At 38.7% G+C, this 27,448-nt stretch overlaps 1 protein-coding gene across 2 annotated transcripts in view; it reads left to right on the top strand.

Annotated features, from left to right (window-relative positions):
• The first annotated feature begins 674 nt into the window (after positions 1-674).
• The window catches only part of LOC122809170, a 726,709-nt gene continuing 699,935 nt past the window's right edge, over positions 675-27,448 (top strand). The window contains exon 1 of one of the 2 annotated variants that reach the window (XM_044080459.1): positions 675-958. In XM_044080459.1, coding sequence (XP_043936394.1) covers positions 874-958 — 85 coding nt within the window. In that variant the 5' untranslated portion in view covers positions 675-873. The remainder of the gene's footprint in view (positions 959-27,448) is intronic. The other variant, XM_044080458.1, reaches the window with a different exon arrangement.

The raw sequence follows: 27,448 nt of genomic DNA, 5'->3' as shown, positions 1-27,448 counted from the left end.
ACCAAGTAATCCTTCATACACATTCTCTTAAAATGAGCATTTCCTTTTTCCTTAGTACTAAAATAAATTATATAGGTAAGATGTTAAGAGAGACACAAGTGGTTTTAATGGATACCAGTGAAATATTGCTTTGCTTGATAAGGCTGAAACTTTGAGCAGGTGCATTTTGAAATTCTATATTTGTTGTTTGGTCTAGCTGCAATAAAACAAATAATATGATTCTGTTGGTAAGGTAACAAAGCACACTGCTCATAGAAGTTGTTTCCATTGTTCCCTCCACATTACATTTCCACTAAACATACCCTCAGGTCTACGTTAACTGACTTCACCAGCCACCACAGTTAGCATGCCTACTATGCTAGATTTGAACTGACTGTGCCATCTATTTAACATGCTAGGTAGCTGGCATCAGCCACAGGTGTGCTGTTATCTAATGTAGTATGTAAAGTTTAAGAAGAAGGACTTTGTTTGATATTTTTAGTTACTTATTTTCAGGTCAGGAAATGACCAAGTTACATGCAGCAGCACCTTTGCAGTTTTGTTTAGAAAGTAAAATTAAGTCTTTTGAATTTGTACATCTTTCAGTCCTGACTGAAAGGAAGTGACTATATTTAGACCAGTCCAGCCCTTCCAGTCTAGCAGCATGCTCAGGTAGCATTCAACATTAACATTTTTTTAAACGTCTGCGTGGCAATCAGTATTGTAAGGAGCAAAGGTAATTGTAATCTAGTTCTGGCTTCTTACAGTATATCTTTGTTATGAATGAAAGACTGGCTCCATCTTTTCATTTTAATTCTTGTAGTTTGAAATAAGCCTGCTAGGAAACTCTTTAAGAACAGTTAATCAAGCAGAGATCAACATTATTTTTAAAGAATGCCTGCTTGTGGGACACCTGTGGGGCTGCAACCTCTGTGGTTTGGCTTATGCTTCGTAATGTTAATTAAACTCAGCAGTGGAGGTAAGATAATATATAACGTTTTTAACAGAATACATGAATACCTTAGTGCACCACATTTTGCAGCAACTATGCTCTAACAAGGAAGAAATTATTTAATTCTCTAAATAAAAGAAACCAGATAAGATGTTTTATTTACCAGTAATGTGTATGTGTTACCTCAAATCTCTTTTCTTTTTTTTAAGTCTCACATGAACATAGTGTGTATAAAGTGAAAATATTTACATTGGATTGGATGCATTTGATTCTAACTAAATCATGTCTCATCTGCTGCACCACTTAATGTGATACGATATTATCACAGTGTTTGCTGATTTGGAAGAGAATAAGACTTCCAAACTGTCATTAAATTCAGCCCTGTAGAAGTATTTTCTGTTTAACTGTTGTATTAGAGCAGATAGGTGGCTAAACTATGTCACAATGTTACTGATTTTGTAATAAATTGTCTGTTTATTAGGCACAGCATTCAAATGTGTTGCACTGTATACTGTTTGATATTTGTACTCAATATGACATTGTGTCATACTTTTAATCTTCACATGTGTATAGTATCCCTGCATATAGATACTTGCATATACTTTTTTTTAACAATGTGATACTTTACTGGAGCTTTCTATTTTTCAAATATTGCATGTCTTTGAGTGAATGTGTGCATGTGTTTCTGCAGGACAGTATGTCCTAGTAAACCCTAACTATGAAGATTATGACTCTGCTGACCCAGTTTGATTAATTGTTTATGCATTTATTGACCAGGTAAGCCCACTAGACACAAGTGTCTCTTTTCAGTTGTGACCTGGGAGTGACAAGAAATTCAGATATGAAAAGCTCTTTCACTTGTTAATTCTTTAAAGTAACTATAAGCACTTTATCAATAATAGAATAATAAAAAAAAAAAATCACTGTGTTGCAGCCAAACTCTCCACAACCTTCCAAAGGTATCAAACATTTTATTAAGACATAAACATGTTTAAAAAGTATTCAATGAGCACTTTCATCTCCTCAAAAACATGATTTTCATCAGAATACATGCCTTCTGTTAAATCCAACATTTATAACCCAATGTGTTGATGACATCACAGCCACACAAATGCATTTAAATGAAGTAATTTCTGTAAAACCCCTGTTAATTAAGAGAGCTAGGGACAAAAGGCTACGTTAAAAATGTCCATGAATTTAGGAAAGTTTATTATAAGCACAGTAAATATGGTTTAGATGTTTATAAGTGTTTTTTTAAGCTGTATTTTTAAAAAAAGTTGTTGTGCCTTTATATGCATTTGTGTGGCTGTGATGTCATCAACACATTGGGTTATAAATGTTGGATTTAACAGAAGGCATGTATTCTGATGAAGTCCCAATTTTTGAGGGGATGAAAGCACTCAATGAACACTTTTTAAACATTTTTATGTCTTAATAAAATATTTGATACCTTTGGAAGGTTGTGGAGAGTTTTGGCTGCAACACTGTGATTTTTTTACTTTATTTTTGTTTTGGTTGTCACCGGGATTGTTGTTTAAACAGTATAAGCATTTTATCAGCTATTTAATGTACAAGACATTATTAAGATTTTACATTTGTACCTTTGCAGAATGAGTCATTTATTTATTTCAGGATTTATGTTGTAAAAAGGCAACGCAGTATGACTGCAGTCATATTTTTGAAAGCATATTCTGCAATGACTTACATGCCAGGAATGCAGCCCAATGCTACAATGTCACTATTGTGTGTTGTTTTTTTTTATTTTGTTTCTTATGCTATAGCTGCAGTACCTGTTTTATTTTCTGGTATTTCTCTTAAGCTTTATTTGGATTTCAGACAGTTCATGTTTGCATAGTACATATAAATGACTTGTACAGAAATTTGCATTTTTCCCAACAACCTCATACTATTGTATATCAGCCAACCTTACAAATACAAATACTTAACAACATTCAAATGTTACCTTCTACATGTTTAATAAACAACTGCAGCATTTTCCTGTTTTCTTCTACAATGATAAAAACATTGTCACATGAGAAATCTTATCTATGCAAGTACTGTAAAGATTCATGCTGTATGCACTAGCTTTGGCATTTGTAGACATGATGTAGTCTCTGTAAGCCATAATGACTCTGAGAGATACCCATAGCAAATGTACTCACCTGTATACCTGGGCACATACTTGACATATATGCAAATATACACTAAGAGCTCTGCAGTCTTCACCTTGTAGCTTTGTTTCTTTGCTCTGCTTTAACACATGCAGTCATTAAGAGCTCTACATGTGGCAGCCATCTTAAAAGTTAGAAATCTTGCTCCTCTGGCAAGAAGAAAGGTGTAACTTGGATAGTCTGTACTTCCTTACCCCACCACAAGCATGCATGCACTTCAGAGACATCTCCTTTCATCTATATGAGCTCATGATGCAATGTTATCTCTGTAATAGGCCATTGTATTCTTTTATTATTTGTGGGTAAATCATTTGTAAGCACCTACTGGTATGGAATAGTCATAGTGATACACAGTATCTTTCTAGGAAACAGCCATACTTTTGTGGTAATGGCAACAACTGCCAAAGCAAGACAGAATCACATGACATTCTGCATGTTCTAGCCTTATGTAATTAAAGACATATTACACTGTACATTAGATATCACCTCTAAAGCTTTAATACAGTCTGAAAGTATTACAAAGTTGTTGTTGTTGTGACTTTTTGGCTTTTCCCGGTTAGGGGTCGCCACAGCGGAACTCCGGTCCGCTAATGATTGGCAGTTGATTTTTATGTACCGAGTTGCCAGCCCTGATGCACAACCTTCAACGAAGGTACACCCATTCACGCATGTCTCCACGCAGAAGATGCTCTAACTGAGAGTCGAACCGGACAGCGTCTTACTGTGATGCAACAACACTACCGCAGCACCACCACTGCAGATAATTGTAGAAATGACTATCAGCACTGCAAACAAGGGATAACATTTTGAAAGAGCATATGCTGACAGAAAGAAGAAAGGACGTATAAGAACATTTTGACCTGAGCAGAATTCTAAATGTTTTATCAAGTTAAAACCCAAAGTCCCAAAAATCAAGAATTTTAACCAGTGGGTGGGTGTTGAGAATAAGAAATGCAACAATAAAATATATTCACTAATGTAATTAAAGAGGAAGAAATATTACCAGTGAAGAGTTCTAAATCTACTTCTGTTAGTGTAAGACAGAAAAATCAAATTACAGAAGACTTTAGGTACAGTTGTCTATAAGTAAGGAAGAAGTAAAGCTGCAAATATAATGTGTTCTGATGTACCCTTTTCAGATATTAAAGAACCTTGAGGAGGAAAGCAAACTGAAAGGGTAGCACTCATTCACCTTGAAACAGACAGAAAAATATATAAAGCAGAGAAAAAGAAGAAAGTAGTGCATATTGGGAGATAAGGTAACCTTTTAAAATGCTATTCATGTTGGAGCAAAATACACGATCTAAAAGCAAATAGAGCTCTGTGTATTAGGTACTTAAAAAAAGAGAACAAGAACGTTAACGTAAGTGAAATATAGCATATCACTAAAGAATACTGATGTAAGTTGTCTTTTCTATGAGATTAAAGTTGAGACATCATTACCTATGTTGTCAGGAGAAGAGCTGGAGGACCTACAGCTAATCCAGTTAAATTTTAAAAGGCCCAATGGTAAGATGGCATTTTGAGTAGAACAAAGAAATATAAAAGAGCTGCAGGGTAAGAAGCTGGACATAACGTGTGTTACAAATTGACTTACTGTAGAAAGTAACTAAAGCTACAGAGGAAGCAATATTCCAATTAGTGGTGCTCAAGTCTTTCAGAAATCTAGCATTGAGATTACCACATAGCCATAAACAATGGGGCAACTGGGAAAATGTAAACTAACACAAAGATCTTAGCAAGATTTTACTAGCAAGGAATAATAGAAAAAATTAAGAACTGTACTGGATGCCCTGAATGCTAGAAGGCAACCCCATACCCAGGTGTTAAAAATATTTTGTTTCCAATGTTTATAATAAAGGTTTCATTTGAACACATCACTATGGACATTTCTGGGCCACTAGTAAAATTCAAATCTGAGTTTCAATATATTCTAGTTAAGTATCCTGAAGCTATCGCACCATGTATGGCTAATATAAAATCTATTGCTAGGGAGGGAGCTACTCTTATTACTTCCCAGAGAAGGGATACTTAAGAAAATACTCACTGAACAGTAGACTCCATTTATGTCAAAACTAATGCATGAACTGTGCCAGTGCTTTAAACGTCATGTCATTAAAAATGTATGTAAACAATCCCATACAGATGAATTATTGGAATCTTTAAAGCAAATAAAAAAAGTTATTTGGGAAGTGGCAAAAACTTGAACCAGTTAGTTCCGTATCTCCTACATGCCATTACAGAAGTGCTGCAAGCCTTGACCAGGGCCAGCTATTTTGAGTTACATAGAGGCATTGAAGGTAAAGTAATATCTTTTGACTTTTCCCAGTTAGGGGTCACCACAGCAGAACGCCAGTCCGCTCATGATTGACAGCAGATTTTTACAGTGCAGAGGTGCCATCCCAATGCCCAACCTTCAATGAAGGCACACACATTCATGCATGCACCTACCTATATGTCTTTAAACATCACTTGACTACAGGGAGGACATACAGACTCCACAGTGAAGGCACTCCAGCTGAGAATAGAACCGGAGAACCTCTTGCTGTGAGGCGACAATGCTAACCGCTGCACCACAGAGACATTGAAGATACTTGCTGTAAATATTTGTTAAGCCATAGGACTTTGTTTTGTAAAAAATCTGCATCTTTATTTTTTTGACTAGTGTTTCTACTACCTTTAGTATTCCACAGTAAATATACATATACACATATGCTGTAGTATATATTAGAGATCTCACATGAAATACATGCATAATTTCTTCTAAACTGATCCATGCAAACAAGGTTTTGAGTGACTGATACTGTTTCCTCCTTTTACTTATGCATTTCACTGTTTTCTGTTAAACTGTTGCCATTCCTCTCACTTTTATTACTATGAGACAAATCGCTTTCAGAAAGGGATTTCCAGCTTGTTGTTTAATTGGTTTATGGTTGCATTGTACTTGTGGGTCTCATCTACTTTGTGTTTTTTTTTTTTTTTTTTTTGTTAGAAGGACTGGGTTTATTCATCTTATGGCAGAAAGTGTGTACCTAGTTTATCTGATTTGTAAATCATACAAAATGGCTCATAATTTAATTGTTTTATTGTTGAGAGGACTGACTAGTCTGCTTTCTGCTTTCCTTGTGCTGAGAGTTTTCCCAGAGTTGCTCAGCATGCAACAGCAGTTAACATTTTCTTGTACAGTAGCAAACACCTAGAAAGCAAATTTTCTTTATAGAACAGTTCATAAAACCGTACCCTGTAAAGCAGTAAAAACAGATCAAATAGTGTGCACCAACAAGCTTATAGGAGCTAGTTGGACATCAAGTGGAAATACCTATAGACAGTAGAATTCAGTATTGTGTAGACATTAAAGTTAGTAGAAACTGTTTAGCATAATCTACTCCAAAAAAGCACACTTATTCATCTGCAGCAACAAAGCACCCTTAATAGCCTTCTAAATCCAATACACCACTCCCTCGTAGCTCATCAGCCAAATGACTGGAAAGCATAGGTATGCAATGTCTTAACTTCTATGTAGCGAGCTTGGTGGATATGAGCATCTTGAGACAATGTAGCAGTTGTTTCACATTTACTGGCAACCACTTAACAGACACACTATGTGAGAAGTAATAACACAATGATTCTGAAGGCTAGACTCTCACATACAAGCACAAATCATGCTGTTGAAGCAATGTGCACAACACCCACCTAACATAGCACACAACAAAGAAATAGATAATCATATACTAAGGCACTTAAAAGAAATCTTCTTAAACAAGAAGGATCATCTAGGCTGCCTGCTGGAAAAACTTTGCTTCATCAAGCCCAAAGGCACTCAGAAGAAATAACACCTAGCACCAAGTGTGCACTCACTCTCACTGGAGCCCCTAAAATAAGCAAACACACTTTCCAGGACTCTTGTCATAGGGTACTCAATTGTAAGATATGCTGATATCACAGTTACTAGGTAGAACAAGGAGAAGCTAATAGTTGCTTATCTGGAGATAGGATCTATCAAACCATGCATTCATATCATTGCCCCACAGGTACCGGCATGATTGCAGTGCACCCCATGTAGGTGTAAATTACCTGAGATATACCTCCCTGGACTATATCAAGAGAGAATTATGGAACTTTCAGGCTTTGGGTCTCTGGTTGGTATGATCCTGAAATTAAGCAGAATATTACCATCACTGAGGAAGATGCCACAATATGTGCAAAAGATCATTGATTTTAACAAACTGGCTATTTTTTTGGTATCATTCTAAGGTGATGCAATATTAGTCAGCTTAGGAGAATATGGTTAATAGACCACATTGCTTTGTCAAGGATGGTCTGCACTTGTTCCCTCTAGGCTTTTGAATACCGGCTAAAATAGTATCCATCCCCAAAGTGCTTATTTTAGGCAATGCGAAACCGACAAACCTATAGACATTTAAAAATCAACTCAGTTGAATGTCTGGTGTCACTGCTCAATGTTAGGAGCCTACAAATGTATACATACTTCCTCCAATCCCTCTTCTCGCTTGACAATACAGACATCTGTGTACTTACCAAGACATGATGTAAAGCAGCAGACAGTAGCCCAACAGTGCAAGGTTTTAATGCCTTCCACACTTTTAGACCAATTGCTGCACAGACAAAGGTTAAAGGTGGAGGTGTCTTAATATGCATCAGTAACAAGCATACCTCAAAACTGGTAAAACTGGATGACACGCTGAAGTTCCTCCGCATGTAGATCACCATAGACAAAATCCTGTACCATATTTTAGCTATCTATAGGTCACCCTACATGTCCCAAGAAGCTCATAATACATACTTGATCCTACTGAAGACACTTACCATCCAACCTAACACCATACTCATTGGAACCATTAATTACTCCTCTATAGACTGTGAATCCAACATAGTCTCAAATCTACAGGTACAGAGATACCTGGACTTTCTAAATATAAACTTACTTGACCTACCAGAAAATACACCCACTAGAGGCTCCAACACAATGGACCTCATACTCAGAAATATAGGAGAATTTCCCCCAGTGTGTCATCCTCCCTGGTAAGATCCAATCATAAAGCTGCCTCCTTTGAAATCAAAATCAACTCTGTAACCCCAGTAAAACCAGTAACAGTTAGGAACTTTAATTAAGTGATGGTTTGTCAAAATTCAGTGCCCCTCTGTAGATCATTATGTGTAATGTTCCTATTGAGCCACTGCAGCTAGATAGTATGTGCATATAAGTACCAAGCACATGCAAGAAAAGTGCCATTTTGTACAGTCAGCCAGAGTGAATGCAGACACGAATGGAGATGTACATGTGAGTGTGTTTGATGTAATGTGTGAATCGTTTAGCTTAAATATATGTTTTAGTTACAGTTCTTGTTAATGTTTATGTGCAATAAATATCTTGAATCCGTACACCACTTTATCATCTATTTTGAATGCATGAGACAAGCAACATGTTGTCAGAAGTGGGATGTCTATAACAACATGGTGCCAGAATGGGATCCAAAGTTGAAGCAATACACAAGCAATGAGGCACAGGGTTAGAAGTGAAGGAATATATTGGATTGAACTCTCAAACAGCTCACCTGTTATTCAAAGGTATATAAATTCAATTAAATGATTTTTCAGTCACTATGTATTTGGTGAAGCATTCAAAACATTCAAAATAATTACTGAGATAAATGAAATGTCTGTAATTGTGACATACTGATACAGCTATTCAAAGTAAATATGAAAGTGTTTGAAGTAAGTTCTGAAATGTCTAAGATGAATAAAATGGCTAAAACAACCACATTTTTTCACAATGTACTACTTTTTCACATTAACTAAAGTAATTCACAGTGCCTGAAGTTTCTGGATTGTTCACAGTATTTGCAGTGGCAAAGTGAAGCCTTTTCAAAGAGACTATTGTGCATTTATGCATAATTACAAGCACCTGCTCTATGTGTATGTTTAGATGTATTTTGTTGCGATGGCAGAGTGATTTCATAAACCTGAACTGCAGGTGTTTTATAATAATATTGCTGAGAACTGGTGAGTGTTTGAACAAGAATATGATATTTTCTTACAGGGTGCTTTTTCTTATAAAGTCGCACGTACAAAGGTATTCATACTTCTTAATTTATCAGGCTCGGAAGTCATGAGAGGGAACACTCATTTGTGTGTTCACTTGCTTTGTATGCAGGGGAGGGGGAGAACCACCATATTGTGATACAGGCTGAAACATGGGAATACCTCGAATGCTTAAAATGTAAATTTAGAGAAATGTGCAACCCTCCAATGAATATTACAATGGAAAGGCACATATATTACACAAGAAATCAGAAGCCAGGTGAAACTATAGCAACATGCATTACTGGTTTGAGAAATAAAGCAAAAACTTGCAGATCTGGTATTTTGTGAGATGAGTTAATAATGGACAGACCTGTGTGAGGTGTGAATAATGATTCAGTGGGAAAGATTTTGCTTTGAGACAGTTATTTAAGGTTGAGCAATGCTATAGAGATTTATCAAATATACAAGCTTACAGAAAAGCACACAATATGTTTATGAATGTGAAAAGTATGCATGCAGTCTCTCATACAGTGTCTACCAATGTGAACGTTTATAATGTGAGACACAAAGCTAAGATGAATAAGAGATGTATTTATTTATTTAACATTTGTTGACTGGGAAGGTCCGACTAGGACAGAGCCTATTTTCAGTGGAGGCCCGGGGAGAAATGCTCCAGACGCATGTTTTTAGAATGTGGGAGGAAACTGGAGTACCCAGAGGAAATCTACACAAATGCAGACAAAACATGCAAACTCCACACAGAAGGCACCCCAGCCGAGAATTGAACCAGAGAACCTCTTGCTGTGAGGTAACAACATTAACTGCTGCACCACTGCATCACCCACAAGCCAAATATAAGATATAAGCCAAAAAATGTGGCAGTAGTACTGAATTTTAACCTGAAATTGAATGGGGCAGCTACAAGTAATTTCATTGTTAACTGTCGTAATTTTAGCGGCAACCATGAACCTAAATGAGAATAGTGCTTAGCTTTGGTCAGCAATGCCGCAAATTTAAAAAGTGTAATAATTTCAAAAAGCTTTGTAAGTCTAAAATGGGACATACTTTTAATAAGAGAGCATCCAAAGAAACAAATAGATCAGTTAGAAAGGTGTGAGCAAACTTTCTATATTGATGGTACATCTGTGATTGATGAAACAATTACCATAGTAAACTATCAACCAACTGGTAATCTGGCTGCAAAGAGTGAATTTTTTTGTACTGTTTGGATTAATGGAAAACCTCTAGAGCTTAAAGTAGATACTGGTTCCAAGTGTAATGTTATATTTAAGAATGGGAATGATTTCATTCATTAAAGAGATTCACCATATAAGTCTGAACAACCACTGTAGCTTTACACAGAATATTTTTGTTGAATATGCTTATATTTTCAAAGATGAGCTTGCCATACTAGTAGTTACATATTTCATGAGGTTAAACCATGATGTAAGCCCAGGTGTCTGACCAGCAAGGAAAGTTCCAGTAACAGTGAAGAGCAAAGTAAAAACAGCACTAGACAAAATAGTGAATTTAGGTGTGATAACACCAGTAAAAGAACCAACTGAATGTGTATCCTCCATGGTCATAGCTTATAAGAAAAGCTTAGATGATATTCAAATATGTATTAATCTGAGAGATTTAAGCAAAATGCCTTAAAGGTCCTCATCATGCGATAGACACTGTAGAAGAACTAGCAGGTCTCATGCCAAATGCCACTATTTTTTCAGTCTTAGATGCAAAAAGTTTATTTTGGCAGATTTTGCTGGATCACAAATCTTTATTGTTAACTACATTTAGTTCACCATTTTGGAAGGTACAGATTTTTGAGAATGCTATTTGGGATAAATTCTGCAGTCAAGTATTCCAGCATGCCATGAAACAAATTGTTTCAGATTATCCATGTGCTATCATAGTAGATGACATTATTGTAGGGGCAATGGTGAAGATGAACATGATGAAAACCTTAAGAAAGTTCTAGACCATGCATGTGAAGTCATTTTTAAACTGAATCCTCAGAAATGCAAATTCAGGCTGAGAGAAGTTACTTATGTGTGTCATTTGTTTACTAGTTCTGGCTTACAACCAGATCCATCTAAGCAAACAGCAATTCTTGAGATGCCAGTTCCAGACAATGTCACATCTTTGCAATGTTTTCTTAGTATGATCAACTATTTAGAAAAGTTCATCCCAGACTTGAGTGAGCTTTTAACACCATTACTTGAGTTGACACACAGAAATGTAAAGTGGTCCTGGTTAGAACAACACCAAAAATCGTCTGACTTTCTGAAACAGAAAATTGCCAGTCCACCCACTTTGAGATATTATGATGTTCACAAACCAGCAACTCTTTCATGGGATGATTTAACATATGGTCTTGTTGCAGCACATATTCAAGAAGGCATACCAGTAGACTATGTGTTCAGAACTTTAACCCAAACTGAAATGCAGTATCTGCAAATGGAAAAAGAGATTTTGGCAGTAGTGTTCCCATGTTCGAAGATCAGTGATTACATTTATGGCAAACCTGTTCAAATAGAGACTGATCACTAACCTCTAGTGACAATTCTGAAAAAGCCAATAGATTTAGACCCAGCACATCTGCAGTGCATGATGTTAAAATTGTAAAATAACAATTTCAATACTGCATACACAAAAGGCAAATATGTATACCTTGCAGATGCTTTGTCAAGTTTGTCAAGAGCACACAGGCAAACAACAGAACAGCTTGACAATGAGAAACCAGAAATGGAAGTTATGGAAGTCAAAATATTTCCTCATCACATCTTGATCAACTTAGACAACACAAATCTTCAGACTCAGTACTTCAGAAGCTGAAACATGTTATTAATCAAGGATGGCCAATTTAACAAAACAGTCTATCACTTGATATCCAGAAATATTATCCTTACTGAGACAAGCTCATGATGGAAGATGGCATCACGATGAAAGGTCTTAAAGTAGTTATTCCTTCAGCATTACAACAGGAATATATCCAGATTTTGCATCATGGACACCCAGGTACAGATTCTACCAAAAGAAAGTCAAGAGGCATTATATTTTGGCCTTCTATGTTTCTACCAAAAGAAGGGCGAGAGGCATAGTATTTTGACCTTCTATGTTAAAGATATAGACAAGGAAACTCTAGCATGTTCTATTTGTAATAGTACTAAATCCCACCAACAAAAAGAGCCACTTCAGTTAAACCAGACTCCTGAACTACCATGGCCGACAGTTGCTGCTGATATTTTTGAATGGAATGGTCAACATTACTTAGTATTAGTAGACTGTTCCTCATATTGGTTTGAAATTGACCTTCCTAATCTAATGTCCAACACTGTCATTACTAAATTGAAGAGACATTTTTCTGTGCATTGTAGTCCACACAAAGTTGTATGTGATACTGGTATGCAGTTTACCAGTCAGCAGTTTAAGAAATTTGCTGAGGCTTGGGACTTTGTCCATGTTACTAGTAGTCCTGAGTACCCACAGTCCAATGGATTAGCTGAAAATGCAATCCAAAGTGCGAAAAGTTTGTTAGACAAATCTAAGAGAGATAATATTGATGTTTTTCTAACCTTGCCAATTTCAGAAACATTCCCTGAGATAACTTGCTTGGTTCACCTGCTCAGAGATTAATATCTAGACAGACAAGAACAACCTTACTGATCAGAAAACAACTATTGATTCCAAATGCAAAGGACAACAAAGTTATCAAAATCCAACTTTTGAAGAAACGTCAATCACAAAAGTCATACTACAATAACTGTAGTAAACCTCTTAGACCACTAAAACAAGGAGAAATTGAAAGGATGCAAACAACCAAAGGCTATGACTGAGTGGGTATTATCAAAAATGTCTATGAGGAACCAAGATCCTATATTGTTCAATAGGAGGGAATGGAATTTTGCAGAAACCAAAGACATATACTTCCAGTTTCTAAACCAGTGATGCAGCAGATTACCTGCACCAAAGACTCTAGTTCTCAGAGTGACCTTACACTTGTTCCAGTTTCTCAGAACAGTGTATTTTCTTCAAATAATACTGATGTTATCCCTGAAGTTCCTAGCAAGAAGAATTCCCCAGAGACTGTCCCTGTTGCTAAACCCAGTGACAGCTTTAATCTAACCAGATTAGGTAGAATTTCCAGACCCAATCTAAAATATACAGCAACTTAGGCTTGAGTGTGATTTGTTATTAATACTGAAATATTATCTAGCATATACATTGTCTTTTTCTCCTATTGCATGTCGAGAAAATCAAAGAGGGAGGATGTAGATCACAATGTTTAATGTTCCTATTGAGCCAATGTAGCTAGATAGCACATGCATATAAGTACCGAGCGTGTGCGAGAACAGTGCCATTTTATGCAGTCAGTCAAAGTGAATGCAGGCACAAATGGAGATGCAAATGTGAGTGTGTTTGCAGTAGTGTGTGAATCAGTTAGCTTAAATATATGTTCCAGTTACAGTTCCTGACAATCTTTATATACAATAAATATCTTGAACCAATACACCACTTTATCATCTCTTTTGAATGCATGAGCCAAGCGACACCATAAAATCCTGAGAATACAGCAGCCTACTCTAAACTGATCCAGAAGCTCTGTGCAGCCATGTCAGTGGCTGCACAGAGGCTGCTGTACCTACAAGAAATAAGCCCAGAACTAGCCCCAGAAGCAAACCACCTTGGTGGCATCCCAAATTAAACAGAATGTACAACAAAAGGAATAAAAATATTGCAAAATCAGGAGGGACAATTCAAATAAAGATTAAAACTCTCTCATCAAACTAAATAGGCAACTAAAAGGACTAATTAGGTCTTACCCAACTTTGAGGTTATGATAGCTTCCCTGGTGAAAGATAACCATAAGGCTTTTTTCAGTTATGCCAGAGACCTCAAGGCCAGCACAGCAATGTGCTGAACTGATGGTTAATGGTGCTGCATACACCAAGCCTGGCAATATAGCAAACTTCTTAGAAAACAAATTCAGCTCCAACATTATCCTGTCTCACCCCTAACCATCCCATAGGAAATACCATCAAATACAGCTCCTCCAACTATAACTGGGGAGAGTATACTGGCTGGGATGTACCTCTAAACATAAAAGTACACAAATCTCAAACAGCCAACAATCAATCCCAAAAGATCAAAAGCCAAAACTGAAAAATAAAACAGCCCCCCTGATCCACCCATGTTGGGGGCTGCATCTCCATACCCCCTGCTAATTATATATATCAACTCTGAAATCACAGTACAGGGGGAAAGGGCAATTTACCTGATCCCCATTGTGCACAATCCTGCAAGGACTTAACACCAGCAGAAATGATGAAATGAGTTTCAACCACTTCTACAGTGTTAAACACATTCAAGATTACAAATGTTTGATTATATGGCTGCACTCTTTAAAGCCAAGAACATAGGCTCACTGGGCCCTAATAACATCCTGGTATGCCTCTTGAACAGTCCAAAATATGGCTTTTCAGGACCCCTGGAGTCACAATTTAACTGGAGTCTTAAGGAAGGCTTTGTGCTGAGATTGGAGGACTTTCAACAGATCCTGGAAACTATAAACTCATTTGTCTGACTAGTTATATTTACAAAACCATGAAAAGAATTATAATAGAAGCTATCAACAAGGACATAGGAGAACTCCAGACACTGACTCCATCCAAGTTGGGCCTTGCCAAGCAAGGTCATGCTTAATTAACCTGGGATATATTTTTGAAAAGATCACTAAGGCAATGAATGAGGGGAAGGCAATCCATACTGCCTATGTAGATCTGGATAAAGCATTTGATATGATGCCCTACTTGGCTGTTGTCAAAAAACTTATGGAACTAAGCATAAACCTCTTTATAAAATGTTAGATAACTAGCTGGCTCACAGATAGGACTCAAGTGATTAGGACAGGTGAGGCCACCTCTACAAAGAGGACAATCACCAGTGGCAAACCTTAGGTGTTTGTGCTGGGCCCTCTGCTCTTTGGAATCTACTCCTAGGAGGTCAAAGCCAATGTCAAAACCCTCTGGCTGACCAGTTTGGTAGATGATTGCAAACTGGAAACAGTCATTGAATCTCCTCCAAGACGAGAATATCTTTTAGGAAGGTCTAACAAAGTCAGCTTCCCCAGGTAACTACGCCATCATTAAAACACCCCTAAATGTTGTTTCACTAGCCAGGGACATGGGATCTCATGAGAAAGTAACAAAGCCTTTAACCAACATGTGTAAAATGTATCATGAAAAGCCTTCTATGTTGTTCAACTTATAAGTAAGGGCATGGTATCTAAGTCCAGAGAGGTCATCATACCACTGTACTTGGCCCTCATTAGACCCATCATAGAGTATAAGGCGCCCTTTGGTATGTACCAGACTAGACACATGTAGTAACTGGAATGTTCACAAAAGTTTTTTACAAAAAGAATACAGGTAGTAAACAAAATGTCCTATGCTGATCACTTCAAGACCCTGTCTCTTTACTTGGTATCATGCAGGCTTCAGAGAAATGATCTTTGGCATACAAGGCATTCTGGAACCTGTTTGGATGAATCTTTTGCACATATGCAAACCAAAAGCATGAGAACTACTTGATCAAAAGACCTTGGTTTAGCTTGTGACAAAATAGCACATGGTGGAGAGACAGAAATGTTTTTTTAGAAAATTCCCACTCCCATTCGCTGGAACAGGCTCCCCCATCCACATAAAACAGAGTTCTTCTCTAACCCTATTCAAGTGCAACTTGACTCAATGGATGGATAAAAGGAATATTCACCCCTGGTCTGGCACATATGTCTCTGATGAACAGAGGCAGTCAGTATATCACCCTCTATATAAATCAAACTTGTGGGTCACATTTGAGTTGCACAGCTAGGCTTATATGGACTCTTGTGGCCATTAGCCTAGTATACACTTATGAACCTATGAAACATGTGCAAAAATATGAATACCATAGAAACATGCACTATATTTTAACAGGAACATTATAACTTAGTCCCTATTGTTATCATAGCACATGAGGTAATAGTATGGTTTGGATAATTTTTTTAATAAATCAACCAAATTTGGGATAATTACTGTCAATAGCAGTGGCAAAGTAATAACAGGTTTTAAGGTTACATCTGGTAGAGGATCACCATCAGGTAGATTGTCATCATCAGGTCTAGTAACTGAGGGAGTGAGCAGTAAATAGAGTCGGTAATGATGCATGCTCAATCACACTCTTGATCACTTTCTGCTTTGTATGCCCCATCCAGGTAATATTCATGATTCCCATGTCTAGTCCATGTGTGACCTACATCAGCGTTTTATTTGGGATGTCTTTTCATTGAGTCTTCTAGTTGGTAGGTGCACACATCTTCACTCACAACATTCTCAATATGTTATTCCTACAAATATAGGCAACAGGCCACTCATAATTGTGTCTACTGTTGTCTGTTACATGTGATACAGGATATGCCTTGAAACCATGGCTGATGACTTCTAATTGCATTCCCAACCCCAACCACCCCCCAGATCTTGGTAAGAATGTTGTATAACACTACACAATCACAGGCACAAAACACATTGAACAATTCTCAAAGTTCTGATGCTTTGCTTCCATTCCTTAAATACCGGTAGAGTTGCACTGCAGTATGTACCTGAGACCTACAATAAGATTTTCATAATCTACTTCATTCTATGCTGCTATGAAAATGGTTGTACTGATGGACAGATAGGTGCAACAAAAGAGTAGTGAGGTAAGGAGACATTGGAGGACCCAGCTACAGCAGTATCCCATGCAAAGCAGAGGCCTGTAGAATAATTGGTGGTACTTGCAAAGATGTGGCACCTGGTCCATTGCCATGAGCCATGACTGGGACAGCACAGAATACAACTGTTGTAGGCATTAACACATTCAGGCTATGCATTATAGTTCATTGACTGGCCATGCTATGTGTCAGACATTACCATATCCACAAAAGCTGGAGGGAGTGGGCAGGACATAGTCATCATCATCATTTGCACAGGTTGATTGGACACAATAACAGGAGACAACAATGTTAACATAGGTGGACAGTTTATGCAAGATGGATTCTCTATCCATGCACATGACTAGGAGGTTGGGAGAACAGGAATAATATTCCCCAATATCAGTGTGGAGGTTCCATGAGGAAAGTCTTAGATTGGAAAACATTGTGGTTCTGCATTGACAGGGCTGGAGGCTTCCTGTCCAATGGATGGTGTATCCAATATGGGTAGGTAGCAGAAGGGCATTATCCACAAGCCTGTGAAAGATTACAGTAGCTAGGTATTGCACTCAGTAGGGTAACGGGAAAGTGTGATGGAGTAGAAACTGAAGGATAATCAGTAGTTGCCCAGTGAGGTGTTCCAGCTGTGGAGCCAGAAAAATGTCAGCCATGACCATGACAGTGCCCACACATAAGAGCAGAGGCAACCATAGACTCTTGAACAGTGTATGTAATCTGCATAAGCCTAGCTTGTGCCTGGGTACTGCTCATCAGTTCCATAGCATGGCATGGCCAAGGTAGGCATTTTCCAGTATCCTTATGGGTGTACTAATAGATGCCAACAGGGCCACCGCAGACCTTAGAAGTCTTGTTTGATCCAAGTCAGTATATGCTGTATCACACTGCATGCATTGCAGGATATCCAGAAGTCTTTGCAGTAGCTGCACTTCCTCACAGCGGCAAATCAGCACACTCAACATCTATGACATGGTTTGTATTGTTGCCATCAGTGTTCAGATCACTGACCTGAATGTCTGCTGATTGATGACATGAGTGAGACCCAGGACATGGAATGCTCTGAAGTCATTACAGAAAAGATTCTTTTGAGCTTTTTTAAAAGTTGTCTCAGGTTTCAACTTTCTTTTACCTAAGAAGTTAAGCTTGTGAGTGTTTCTGCCATTTCACACTGAGCTAATCGAAGGAAGGACACTGAGCAAACTTGGATCTATAATATATAACATTAAGCATCCTTTTGTTTGCTTATTTTTTGTGTAATTTATAGCACTTTGTCTACTGTATACTTTTCTAGCTAGTTTCACTGTGTGTGAGGTATTAACTGGAAATTGTCCACTTTTATTAAGCATCTGTTTGGGTTGTTTGATTCTGATAACTTGTTTTCAGTTAAAATCTTTCTCTAGAGGCTCCTTTATCTATTTAAAACTTTCATTTAAAGGCTCACTGCTGCTTTTCTACTGTGAGAAACATTTCTGAAGTTTGTTTCTAAGTAGTGTGGATATTTGTAGCATTGTCCACATTCAGGTTTGTGTTTGGGCCTAGTGTTTGTGGAGGCTGTGTGTCTGAGCACATGCTCAGGGACATCTTGGTTTAGCCAAAGCCATCAGGCACTTCAGTGAGAGAGGATTGTTTAAGGTCATTGGCTGACTGAGGTTACCTGGACTACAGCTTAGAGTAAGCACCTCATTGGTTCTTTTGAGCTTTTTTTTAAAGTTGTCTCAGGTTTCAACTTTCTGTTACCTAAGAAGTTAAGTTTGGGAGTGTTTCTGCCATTTCACACTGAGCTAATTGAAGGAAGGACACTGAGCAAACACGGATCTAGAATATATAACATTAAGTATCTTGTTTTTTTGCTTATTTTTTCAAGTTATTTATAGCACTTTGTCTACTGTATACTTTTCTAGCTAGTTTCACTGTGTGTGAGGTATTAACTGGAAATGGTCCACTTTTATTAAGCAACTGTTTGGGTTGTTTGATTATGATAACTTGTTTGCAGTTAAAAGCTTTCTCTAGAGGCTCCTTTATCTGTTTAAAACTTTCATTTAAAGGCTCACTGCTGCTTTTCTGCTGTGAGAAACATTTCTGTAGTTTGTTTCTCACCCTCCCTCCCTATTGGTATGGTGATCTTATAGTTGGTAGCATTGCAGTTGCCTGCCCCTACTGTAAATTTGATCTGGGACACTCCTCCCAGTCTAATTGTATTACCTCATTCTACCTAATACAGGGAGAACATTTGAGAAGGCCAATCCACTTTGTTTCTGCACCTCCTTTCTCTCTTTCCCATTAAAAAAAAAAGTTCTAAGCTTGTTTCCTGCCTTTCCCGTGGGTAGTTTAGTCTGGATACAGATTTGCCAGATCAGCCAGTTTTTTAGTTTTGGCACTCAAGTCTGTTTCTTTGAGCTCAGCACTTGTTCAAAACTTGTTGTAAGCACTAAATAAGCTACAAATTACTACAGCACTCAACTTTCCTCACTTGTCTTGAGGAAAACAGTTTCTAGTACTTAACAAATAAGCACCTATCCAGGCATGTCTAAGTGTCAGCTCCCAGTGTTTTCTCCTGTCTACCTGATGAATCTGGGCATCTTGGGGCAATGCAGCAATTGCCTCCTGTACACAGACAACCATCTCCTCCTACCACACAACACTACAACCTGTGAGAGATGCACTTATATAGCCAAACTGGAAGTAAAGCTCTCTTCACCCAAGACTGGACTAGACAGTCACGAAGAGAAGGTAAACACTTGCACCACACCACACTCAGCACATAGTCCCTCAAAACATACACCATCAAAACACACACATAGAAACACAAAACACACACCTACATTTTGGAGGCTCTCAGTAAAATCCTGTCCAAGCAACAGGGACCTCCAAAGCAGAAACACAAGCAACCTCCATCCCCAACACAACCCAAATGACACATAGCCCACAAACTCAGTGTGCCACTCAACCACAGCCCATAAGGCATAACAACGTACCCAACACTCTAGTCATAGGTGACCCTATAGTCAGGCACACTGATGTTCCACTCACCAGGCTAAACAAGAAGAAAGTTACAGTCAGCTGCCTGTCGGGTGCCAGGATCCGCCACATAATGTATGCACTCAGGTGACTCCACAACAAGTACAAATATGACTTTGTCATTGTCCATGTTGGTGTGAATGATCTGAGACTTACCTCCCTGGACTACATGAAAAGGGACATGGAGGAGCTGTCCAATCTTGTAGCCCAGGCAGGTATGACCCTAGCCCTGAGTAGCATCCTGCCATCACCCAGAATGATACCACAGTACAAGGACAAAATGATTGACTTCAACAATTGGCTAAGCTTCTGTTGTCATTCTAAGGGGATCCAGTATCTGTTTTCCTAGGATGACATGATTGACAAACCATGATGCTTTGCCAGAGTTGGCCTGCACCTGTCGCCCCTGGGATTCTGGATACTGGCTAAGGCTCTAGTCACCCCTATAGTGCCTTTTTTAGGCAAGGTTTAAATGACAAATTCACCACCATAACAGGTACAGGCAAGCAGAATCTGAGGGTATTGCTACTCAATGCTAGAAGTCTAAACCTCAAAATGCACTCACTAAAGGAGGTGGCGTGTCTATATTCATTAAGGATATCCACACCTCCAGGCTAGTTGCTCAGCATAATGCATCCGAGATTATCCAAGTGCAACTAACTCTGGGCAAGGCCACAATCCAAATTGTAGCTTGCTACAGATCCCCCACCATGCCCTAGGATTCCCACACCTCATTTCTTGATACACTGGAAAATATTAGGGTACAACCTAACACCCTAATAATGGGTGATTTCAACTACCCCACCATTAACTGTGAAAACTACTCATGTACCAACTCTTTTGCTCAACGTTTTCTGGAATTCATAAATTTCAACTTATCCACACCCCCACCAGGGGCAGCAATATCCTACACCTGGGACAACCAACATGGGCAACCGGTGCTCCACACCAGAGGTCAATTCCTCATTGGTCAGATCCGACCACAAGCTAATCACCCTAGACATCCACATTCCTCCCCCACCCCGCATTAGGGAAACCACCGTAAAAAGTTTCTCCAAAGTCAACTTCACACTTCTTAAGACAGAAGTGGCAAACTTCACAACACCCGTGCTGATGGACAATAGAGGTATGACTGCTGAATCATACACAAATGCATTTTATAAGCACTTACATGAGTGCATGGATCGTGCAATCCATAACAGAACCAAGATGCTATCCTCCAAAAAAGGAAGCCAATCTTGTGATCCCCTGCCAAAGACAAACTCTACAACAGAAGAAAGAAACTGTTGCAGAAAAGAGTAAAATCACATGATTGGAGAAACTCCCTGGTCAGCCTCAGTAAGAAGCTGAGATCCCTCATAAAATCTTCCAAAACTAGTTATGAAAATAAAATCGCCACTGACTCTAAAGACAACCACAAAGCATTCTATAGCTATGTCAAGAATCTCAATGACAACACTCAGATCTGCTCTGAGTTACAGCACAATGGCACTAAATATACATAACCAACTGATATTGCCAACATCCTGGCAGATAGGTTCAGTGCTAACTTTACCCCCCTCTCATCTGCTAAAGGGCCCATCTCTGTACCGGAAGAATGCAAAGTTCCTGTCATCACAGCTGCACAGGTAAAAAACACACTCTCCAAAGCCAAAAACACAGCATCCATGGGACCTGACAATATCCCAGGCTGTGTTCTATATGAACTACAAAATGAACTGGCACCTCACCTGAGTATCATGTTAAATCATAGCCTCACCTCAGGCTATGTGCCCACTGAATGGCTCACAGCGACGGTTATCCCATTCAACAAAGTGGAGCCACCACGGACCCTGGAAACTACCGCCCCATTAGCCTGACGAGCCTAGTCTGCAAGGCTATGGCATGTATCATCATGGAACTTATAAACAATGACATTGGTAATCTCCAAACTCAGGACCCCACCCAGTTCAGGTTTGTAAAAGGCAGATTGTGTCTCCTAAACCTGATAGACTTCTTTGAAGCAGTCATCAAAGCCGTAGATTAGGGTAAGGTGGTCCACACAGCCTATCTAGATCTCACCAAGGCTTTCAACACCATCCCCCACTCTGGAATTATAGATACACTCACTAAACTAGGTATAATTCCCTATGTCACAAGATGGGTTTCCAACTGGCTCACTGACAGAACCCACACTGTGAAAGTAGCAGACTCGAAATCCAACTTCAGACCAGTGACAAGTGGAGTACCACAGGGTTCAGTCCTGGGACATCTCCTGTTTGGTATCTACTTCTCTGAAGTACAGGCTAACACAGAAGGTTTTTGGCTAATGAAGTTTATAGATTACTGCAAACTAGGAGCCATAATCAAAACTTCAAAAGATGTGGACATCCTACAAAAGGGCCTCGCTGAGACTGATGCCTGGTGTCAAAGCCATGGCCTCAAGCTCAATGCCAAAAAGTGCATTGTCATCCCTTTTGGTAAAACCTCTGTACCCATGAACTACCACATAGTCTACTTAACACTGAAAGTTTGATAAGAGACCTTGGGACACAGGTGGACAGTAGTCTCTCCTTTGATAATCACATTGCCACAGTAGTCAGGAAATCCTTCTATGTGGCACACCTCATCACAAAAGGTTTCTCATCTAGGAAAAAAGAGGTCATTGTTCCCCTCTACTCATCACTCATTAGACCCATTATAGAGTACAATGCCCCTTTTGGTATGTACCTCACAAGACATCTACAACAACTGGAAAGGCTGCAGAAATACCTCAAAAAGAGGATTACTGGCCTCAAACAGATGCCCTATGCAGACCATCTTAAAAAACTGCAGCTTTACTCCATCACATGTCGCCTACTCAGAGGCGATCTCTGTCTAACACACAAAGCTATGTCAAACCCAGAGCTTTTGGATATGCTCCACTTAACAGAATCCCAAGCCCAATGAGCTACATGCTCTAGGGCCTAAACCTTGTCAACACAATAAACAGAACATGCTGGAGGGATAGATTCCTGTTCCAGAGGCTTCCCATACTCTGGAACAAACTACCTATCTATATCATTCTTAAAATTCAAAAAACAAGAAACAAACTGGTGAAAAAAACACCCTTGCAGGTCCAGCGCCTTTAAACTCCTGGATTCAGGTAGATGTATACAAAGTTCTTTATAATCCACAGGTTATGTTGTAAACAAGAACGCCAATAAACGAAAAAACCCAAATTATACGAGCACTTATATGCCATCAGGAAGGGGAAGGTCAACAATGCTCTGGTCAAACATATATTAGATAACCCAGGCCACGAATTTTCATTTACAGTGATCGATCAGCTAAACCAAGAGTTTATGGGGGGACCCGAATCTTTAAGAATAGAATGCAAGGAGTTGATGTGGCAACTTAAGTTGGAAGTTTACCATTTACCTGGACTTAACAGTATGCTTTCCATCAGTTGCTTCCTCAAATTGAAAAGCCTAGTGAGATGAAGCCCCCTGGAGTGACTTAATGCCATCTGGGAACATATTTTTGGGTCTCACCATTTTTCATTATATTCGTGTTCACCATTTATTGTTTATACCAATGTTTATATTAACACTTGTGGGAATTTTTTTCCACTTTTATACTTATTTTTAACATACATTATAATTTTTCTTGTTTTTATTGACATATTTTATCATTTGTATTTATATATAATTATGGTGGCTTTAACATTCAATATTTGGAACATTATAGGTTTACCAGCATTGATGGCAGGTATGAGTAGTAGATACCAAATTGTTGAATATTTGGGCCGCTTCTTAGTTAAAAATTTCAAAGTGTAATTATGAGCTTTTTAAAGGGGAGCCGCTAGGGGACGCATCTGAGCTGAGTAGTGATGCATTTATAGTGAGACAAATGTGTGGTGCAGTTTGTTTTCTGAGGAAGTTGGTGCAGAGCGCCGACAAAAAGCTTGTTTTTAAGCTTAATAAAATTTCAGTTTGGGTTTTTTTGTTTATTGGCATTCTTGTTTACAACATAACCTGTGGATTATAAAGAACTTACTTTGTATACATATATCTGAATCCAGGAGTTTAAAGGCGCTGGACCTGCAAGGATGGTTGTTTTCACCAGTTTGTACCTATCTATATCAAACAAAGCTCCACATTAGCACTCTTCAAGAAAAATCTTGATGATTGGATAGGAGATAGGAAATTCACTCTGGGGATCACTTCTGTGGCTCTGCTCAACAGTGGCACAGGAAAATAATTTTCTTGGGTGGTGAAAGGCAGGGTACCTTTTGGCTAGGCTTATATAGGCCCTAGGGCCAATAGCCTAGTACGTACCTATGAACCTAAAAGCCTTCAGTGCTGAACAAAGTATAAGCAAGGGTATGGCATCTAGGTCCAAGGAAGTCATCATTCCACTGTACTCAGACCTCATCAGACCAATCATTGAGTACTACATCCCCTTCAGGTGTACCTGGCCTGGCACACACAATAACTGGAATGTCCACAGAGGGTCATCTCAAAAAGGATGCAGAGTATAGACAACATGTCCTACATGGATTGCCTCAAAGACCTATCCCTGGGCGCTGTCTCCTACAGACTGAGGGGCCTCAGAGAAAAATGAATATTCTGAGAAATGTCAGTCTTGGACTTAGTATATGCAAGTCCAAATATTCAGCCATTCGTTCTCCACATTACAGGATTCGGCATTCTCTGCCGACCATTCATATGGTTACCATTCATAGGTTTATAGACAAGTGCTAGTCAATCAGTTTCCAGACCATTACAAATCTACAGCCTTAAGAAGAACAAAGCAAGATAGAGCAGGGGAGAATTTGAGGTGGCATATCTGTTATAGAAATGAGGAATATGTTGAGATATGAATCTATCATGCCGATGTGACTTATTTATCTGTTGATGCAGGCTTAGTTCCTTTAAATGGGTATTTTAGGTACCATTTATTTTGTGAAGGAATATGAGGTCAAAGAGGGTTGGATCTTTCATGGCTTGAAAGGCTATACAAAAACCCACGAGGGAATTTTTAAGAGAATGAACACAGAAACGTCTGGCAGTCCATCCTTATAAGAAAGATTTTTGAGGCCACTGACCTTTTTATTTATAAATCTCTAAGATGTTGGAGCAATTGTGAGCCAGGAGAAAAATTGAATAACTAATCACAATTTGCAGCTGTCTGAACCTTAGCACTGTAGGCCAGGAATGTGGACCTGAATGTCTGAGAAATAGATGCCAAACAGGATAGAGAGCCAAATATTGAGCCCTATGGTATATCACTGGCAACTTTTTTTTGCTTTCATAAAGTGGTACGCACATCTCAAAATACATGGATTCTGTCTCACAACCATAGCTATCGAACACACATCATAAGGATTTACATTCAGATTTGTAAGCCTATCAGTAATACCTGCATGGCGAACAATATAAAAGGCCTTGGTCAGATGCAGATATGCTCTGCTTACTGTATTATCTCTATCAACTGCTTAGTTTGCTTTTTCAAATAATTTAATGAGGTTAAAGAGGCAGGAGTTTCCTTTGACAAAGCCAACTTGATGAGGGTTCAAATATTTTTCAATGTCCAAGTTAATGAGGTCTGAGATAACATGGTCCATGGCTTTACATATGAGGTTAGTAAGACTAATAGGCTTATAGCTACCAGGGTCCATGGTTGGGCCACCCTTGTGTAATGGCATTACAAAGGTTAAGTAGGGGTTCAAGACAGGTCATACCTGGCACTGAAAACCAGGTAACCTGGCATATTATCAGGTCTTATGGATAAGATGCTCAAAGCTTTTGAGAAAGCTAAGAGAATTTTCTCTTTTGTAATTATTTATTTTATTTTATTTATTTTATTTATTTTACATTTGTTGACCGGGCTAGTCTAGCTGGATACATATCCTTTTTCAGTAGAGGCCCGAGGAGAAAAGCTCCAATAATGAGAAAAATAACACACTACAATTAGAGAGAGGAACAACATTATAAAGATAACAAAAACAGTAAGACATCAGTATATTCATGCTAGAAAAAAAAAAAAAAAAAATGCTAAAGCTAGGGAGGTGACAGGACAAGCTATGTTGGTAACATGACATGGGTACAAGTGGAGGAAGTAAAATGCTAGAGGATAGCTTGTGAGTGAGAAGGGTGAAGGGAACTAAGAAACCTATAGGAATTAGTCTGGGTTTAGACATGGGCACAACCAGTGGGACTTTAAATATTCTCTGAGATTATTTTTGAATAGGTTAAGTGATGGCATGAGTCTAAGGTAGTTAGGAAGGGAGTTCCATTGCTTTCCAATAGAGTTAGCATAAAGAGCATCACCGCCCAAGTTATTAGATTTGATGGTTGATACTTGATTACTGTTGGAAGACCGAAGGGAACTTAAGTTGGTGTATGGAGTCAGGATTTTACTCAGTGAGGGGGTTTTGTCTGGTTGATTTATAATTTTAAATGCTTCAGTGAGTTGATTGAATTTAAGAAGATTGGGCAGTTCTAACCAGCCTAGTTTCATGAGGTTGAGGCAATGGTGAGTACGATAGGGTGATCCTGTAATGAATCTGGCTATATGGTGGTAGGTGGAAGAAAATTTATTGAGCTCATATTTATTAAGGAAGGAAAATATGGGGGAGGCATACAGAAGGGTGGAAAGGAGATGAGTGCGGGCAATGGTTAATTTAGCATGAGGAGTAAGAAAGTTCCTGATTCTGTACATTGACCCTAGTTTCTTATTAACTGACTTAATGGTTTGGGCAATGTGCATATCAAATTTGAGCTTGTGGTCAATAGTGACACCTAATAGCTTGGTGTGGGAGACGGGCTCTATGATGGTGCCATTAAAGGATTCGACAAAAAAGGACCTAGGATTTACAGGTTGTGGTTCTGGGGGTAGGAGAGTGTTAGACGAGGGGAAAAATAGAAGTAACTTGGTTTTAGTTGGGTTAAGTATGAGTTTCAGGTCAGAGAACCATTTTTCAACTTTGGCAAAACAAAGTTGGGTGGCTGATTGGAGTTTCTGGAGAGAGATCAGAACAGATCAGGGTGGAGTCGTCCGCGTATTGTATGCAGGTGGTTCTAGGGATGATTGTGTGTAGATCATTTATAAAAACAGAGAAAAGAAGGGGACCAAGTATGGAGCCCTGTGGGATGCCAATGTTGTTAGGGAGTAGTTGAGATAGACTATTTTGCCATTGGACTGCTTGGTGCCGTCCAGAAAGGTAATCCTTGAACCAGTTTAGTGTCAAGTTGTCCAGATGAAAGGTTTGCAGGGTGTGGAGTAATAGCTGGTGGTTTACCATGTCGAAAGCTTTTGATAGATCAAGAAAGAGTGCAGAGGATATAAGTTTTTTGTTACAGTTGTTTTTTATTGAGTCGACAAAAGAGAGGAGGGCAGTAGTAGTACTGTGATGGGGGCGAAAGCCATGCTGGGTAAATGATAGCAGATTATTGATGGTGAGGTGGTGGAGGAGTTGTTTGTGAATACACCGTTCTAAAATTTTTGCTATTGGAGAAAGTATCGCGATGGGCCTATAGTTAGATGTTTCAGTTGAGGAGCCTCCTTTATGAAGTG

This window comes from Protopterus annectens, chromosome 8.part0 (assembly GCF_019279795.1).
Source record: "Protopterus annectens isolate FY-2018-M chromosome 8.part0, PAN1.0, whole genome shotgun sequence".
In the NCBI taxonomy this organism is placed as follows: domain Eukaryota; kingdom Metazoa; phylum Chordata; order Ceratodontiformes; family Protopteridae; genus Protopterus; species Protopterus annectens.
This window is presented reverse-complemented; position numbering and strand designations above follow the sequence as displayed.